Raw genomic sequence first — 5,251 nt, forward strand, 5'->3', positions numbered from 1 at the left:
AAGTTTTTACAAAATCATTGAGTTTACAACATTTGTGTGCGCAGACCCAGAAGTACAAACTGTGACCTGATAATCCTGAAACAGTCAGTAGTCTAGGAGGGAATTCTTTTTCACTTCTTTACTGTGCCTGAAAACAAGAAAACTTCAAATCCTACTGTATACTTAAATGGTAGGAAGAAAAATATACAAGCTTGTATTTATACTGTATTTCTATCCATGGCAACAGGTCATAAATTCATGTTTGCAACTATCACAAAGACTCATGAACACCAATTTAGTTTTATACTGTAAATACTGCTGGATTGATGGTTTAGGATTATCAATTCACTGTTGTCATGTCTATAACAGTTCAAAAGCATCCTGGAGAAAAATCCTGAAACACATACCTTTCGGTATATAATAATGCAACTGCATTAGCTAAATATATACTGTACATAAGTCTTATCAGCATTTTACCTACCAAAGATGTAAGATTCCACTTTCAAATACAAAGCAGATAGCCAATAATGTATACTTATAATACAGCCCTCTTCCTTGCTTTTGTATTTTTTTTCTCTTTTGTTTTAAACAATTTGGTCACAATGCACCTTTGATATAAAAGCATTTTAAACTTTATTATTAATACTCAGAACATTAGGATTTCCAGAATTTTTTTTTCAGTAGCATTTGTAGAACCACTTTTGGTAACAAATACAGTAGTTAGGAATGAGCATCCAGATGAGAATGCAGAAGTATATTATCCAGAATCCTTTCCAGCTAAGACCATAGGGCTGGTACTGTGACGAGTAATAGTACTACAACCACAAAAACACTAGAGTATGTTTTGTAGAGGCTACATCCTCTTTTGCTGGAACACTTTATTAAAAAGTAAGGCAACAACTCCAAACAGTCCAAACTATCTCAACTCAATTTCCAATTAGATCCATGACCACAAGAGATCAATTTCATGCTTGCACTGTTCAGCGTTTGTCTTTATTCTTTCAAAATGGTCCAATAAAACATACTGTAATAATTTAGCAATTAGTACTTCTAAAACAACTCCGCTATGTGTGTCCAATGCCAGATCACTAATACTGGTTAGGTACTGAAGTCCAGGGTGTTACCACTGCCCATTTTTAAAGGATTGTGGACACAAATTTAGATTTGCAATAAATAGGTGCACAAATCCAAAGCTCCTTTTCCTACTATGTTTATCACCTACTTGTTTTTCAACTCCTAATGTTCAAATTAAGGAAGCACCAGAGAGAGCCTGGTACTGAAAAAATGCTCACACCAGTAAACAAAACTTTTATTCAGGACCTATGTTTTTCAAGGCCCTGATCTCAATGGACATTCAACTTATGAAGATGTGCAAAAGGAAAAGAAAGTCAAATTACAGTAAAGTTATCCAGAGAAGGAGGATGTTACACAAACTCATAAGGAAATGACAGTCTTTTTTTCTCTTTTACTATAAATACACTTAACAGTTTAGCAGAAAGACAAGCTAAATTTTAAGATTGTTCACATTTGAAAGTTGTATTATACTCTCTGCTAACGATAAATAAGGAACAGGTCCTGACAATGGAATTTGACATTGCAATTTTCATCAACAGATCTTTGAAGACTGGTTTTAAAGAAGGGTTATAACAATTATTATGTTTGCAAAGTTCTGAGAAGTCCATCTGCTGTCCAAACTTTGGATTAAAGTCTTTATTTTTTCCTTTACTTAGAGACAGGTATATACAGTGCTGTTGTAATAATGAAACAAATGTGAAATCTACTGTAAAGTTGCACAATACAGAAAACTGTTGCTCCATCTTCTACTACATAAATGTGTGACTCCACAGGTTAATAATGCTGTTTTGTTTTTTTGTTAAGTCGGAATTATTCCGTCACGTCTAAGACCTCTCTTTAATTCCAAATCCTCCAGTTTTTTCCACAATTCTTCACGTTCTTTCTCTTTCTTCTTCTCACTGACAGATGAAATAAAACAAAGAGTTAGCAAGAGAGAAGACTGTAGAATATTTATGTTTAAAAATACATAGTTGACATGAACTAGCACCACTAATTTTCTTGACCACGACTGCAATTACCCTAACATACTTAATTTCTGTATTTTTCTTCTGTTTTTGTTTTGTTTTCATTACCTACACAGAGATAGCTAAACAAAGTGGTAAGACAAGATAAAACGTGAGTTGAACAAAATGACAGTGTTCATAGACACTACTTTGAAATACAGAAGAAACAAATATATCAGGATTATAAAATTACTATTTCAGAACTAACTTGCATTTAATTATTTTCAAGTTCGTTTTTTTAAGCAAGGCATTCTTCAATCTATAAATAACAGCCACTTTCTAGAACAAGTATTCCCTTATCCTTTGAGAAACACTGTTCTTACTTACATTGACTGGTGGTTTTCGTGTAGCTTAGGCACCGGCCAAGGGAAAGTTCAAGTTACAAGATGTCTCTTTCGTTCAGTGATTTACTATTTTTCTCCCTTACCAGATTCCTACAAAAAGATCTACGTAGCACCTCCTTTAACAGCAAACTCTAATGACTGATTTGATAAAATAAACAGCTAACCTAACATTTGCTTTACCTGCATTATTTGCTTTCCAAATGTCCTGTCTCTGTCATAGCTTACTTTGAATAAACCTCCTTGATACTGCAAGATACAAAATGCTTTCAATTTCTATTAAATCACTTTGTAGGTTCAGACGAAATGGAAATCTAACAGTTACAGAGATAAAGATTCTCTGCTGGTCACATTAGAGTATTCCTGAAAAATATTTCAGAGGATTAGAAACATTCCTACACATCTTGTTTCAGCTAAAATGCCAACATCTGGCTCATTTATTTGAAATTTTAATTTCCCAAGAGTATTTTAAACCTATAAGAGAATACGAAGAACTTTCAGATAAATCCCTGAAGAACAGAAGGAAGAAAAAAGCCCACTGTCACTAGAAAGTATTTAAAATTGAACATAAGAGTGAGTGAAATAGCCTGGCATTTTCAGGCTACTTACCAATACCTATCTTCTCATCACTGTGAAACATACGCCTGCTTCCCTAAAACACTCCTGGAGGATGATCACCTCAAGACCTACCCATTTGACCTATCATAGTCATTGATATTGAAGATATTTCTCCTCGAGCTTTAAGCGGTATGAAAGCTACCCTTTTGAAACCTCGTTTTATTAAGATGCTAAAGATTTCCTGTAAACATTAAGGTAAATATCCCAGTTTGTACATTCAGCTATTTATATGTTTTTAAATGATAAGCAGTAAGTAAAACAGGTGAAATGGTTAGCACCAGCATTGATAGGAGATAAAATGTCAGTAGGTGCCAGAAAAAAGCCTTGTGCAGTTCGGCCAATACACCTCACCCATTATCCAGACACGGGACATACTGCTACAGTGTCTGGTCCTGGTAGGAGCAGAGCTCCTGACCTTAAGGTGCAAAGTGCAATCACACGTTGATTTAGGTCACTGAGGTCCCTCAGTAAATGGGACTGACCTAAGATTTTCTGCCTTTTCTACTAGGAAACCGCGCAGCGTTGTCCCAACCGCCCTAGCAGGTTTAGCCTTATTTATCAACACCAATCTAGAATTCATCAGGCATCTTAGCTCAAATATATATCCAAGCCTCTAAACCTAAAATACCCTATTAATGAACTAACCTGTTGAGTGTAGACTGTTTGTGTGTAAGACTTTGTATCTTAGAGCAACAAAGCAGAACAAAAGGATTGCGTGACTCCAGTCACACACTTGAAAAAATACGGCCTCCAAGAGACTTTAGAGTCCATACTAACCTAACCAGACAAGATACAATACCCTTTGCTTTGCTTGGGGGGAACCCTGAGTCACAGAAAAGGCAGGACTTAAATAAAGTTGCAAACTGTTCAGAGTTCCTGAAGTTTCCTCAGTTTTTTCACCTGATGCTTTGGATAAGCAGAAACTTTTGAGAAAAGATGTTACGCTAAGTGGAAAATTATGATTAAGGAAAAAAGACAAATAGTGTTTTACTAGGGTAGAACTAATAACTAACGATCATATGAGTGGTCAAACTAAGGGATCCTGCATGCTAAAAGACTCAGACACAGCAAGACCCCCACGTAAGAAACGAAAGGGTTGAGAGATGCCTCTTTGCTTTAAGACCTCAGCTAGCCTACGAACAGCAGTTTGGGAAATTATGGGATGTCTCATGTCTCTTTCCAAACCTCAGTGAGACTTTTTTGAAGTCCTTAAGACAAGTGGTATCTTTAAGCCCTTGTTTTTCTTTTATATTGAAGATACATTCAAATCTTTTGGAATGCAGAGTCAAAAGGAATTCCACGAGGAATGCGGATTCACAAGCAGTGCAAGGGGTACTGTACTTCACAAGGGGTAAAGAACAACCCATACATGATGTTATCTTACATCTTGCAAAGAGAAGGCTAAAGAGCATGCAGGGGGAAAAATGAGGCATTGTGTCTATTATGTGTGAGATTACGCAACTGCATCTGAGCGTAAGGGAAAAACTGAACGGCAGGCCTTATGCACCGCTGACAAAAAAAGATTTAAAAAGTTACCGCTGACGATCTGACTTGTAAGTGGCTGTCAGCTCGTCAAACATGGTGCTGTTCATTTCCATAAATGCCTTCAACACATTGTAGACTAAAGCCACAATAGCCCTGTGAAACATTAAAAGAGAGAAAAAAAAAAAAAGACAGGAGTCTATTAGTTTCAGGTGAAATCAAACGTGAAATAAAAGCGTCTTTTCTTACCAGCATTTCTGCAACCAAGTCTGCCCTTGCAAGTATAATAACGCAAATTCTTTGATTTCAGTAAAACTACTTTCTATTAACATATTTAAAGGTGAGAATCAGCTTTCATGTCTCTACCGACTACTTAAATGGAGCAAACCAAAACTCTAGGGTAAAAGGTAACGACAGAAAGCTATTACATATAACTACAGACTTTTCCCTCATGCTGTGGAGCAATTCTGAATGCAACTCCAGGGATTCAAATCCTCAGTGACGGCAGAAGAAATAAAATTTAAGCACAAAATGGGAATGATTCATATTTCCCTATGATTTTTGTATAAAGCTGAATATTCAATGCATCTATGCAAAATCCAAGGCTGTATTTCAAGAGTGATTTCCTTGTACATTTCATATTCATTTTCACTTTGGTAGAGCAAAAGAACTCTTAAAAAAACCCCACAAATCCTTCAGATGAGTACTGCAGTATCTGTGTAAACTGTGTGTATATATATGAATAAAATGTAT

At 35.8% G+C, this 5,251-nt stretch overlaps 1 protein-coding gene across 1 annotated transcript in view; it reads right to left on the reverse strand.

Moving 5' to 3' along the window:
- Window positions 1-588: 588 nt before the first annotated feature.
- Window positions 589-5,251, reverse strand: part of LOC104510255 (serine/threonine-protein phosphatase 2A 56 kDa regulatory subunit epsilon isoform) — a gene marked incomplete at its 5' end in the record, with an annotated part of 10,465 nt that continues 5,802 nt past the window's right edge. The window contains 2 exons of the mRNA XM_010152439.1: window positions 589-1,952; window positions 4,553-4,654. Of these exons, the coding sequence (XP_010150741.1) occupies window positions 1,853-1,952; window positions 4,553-4,654 (202 nt within the window). The remainder of the gene's footprint in view (window positions 1,953-4,552; window positions 4,655-5,251) is intronic.

The sequence above is a fragment of the Eurypyga helias genome, unplaced genomic scaffold, assembly GCF_000690775.1.
Source record: "Eurypyga helias isolate BGI_N326 unplaced genomic scaffold, ASM69077v1 scaffold32575, whole genome shotgun sequence".
NCBI lineage: Eukaryota > Metazoa > Chordata > Aves > Eurypygiformes > Eurypygidae > Eurypyga > Eurypyga helias.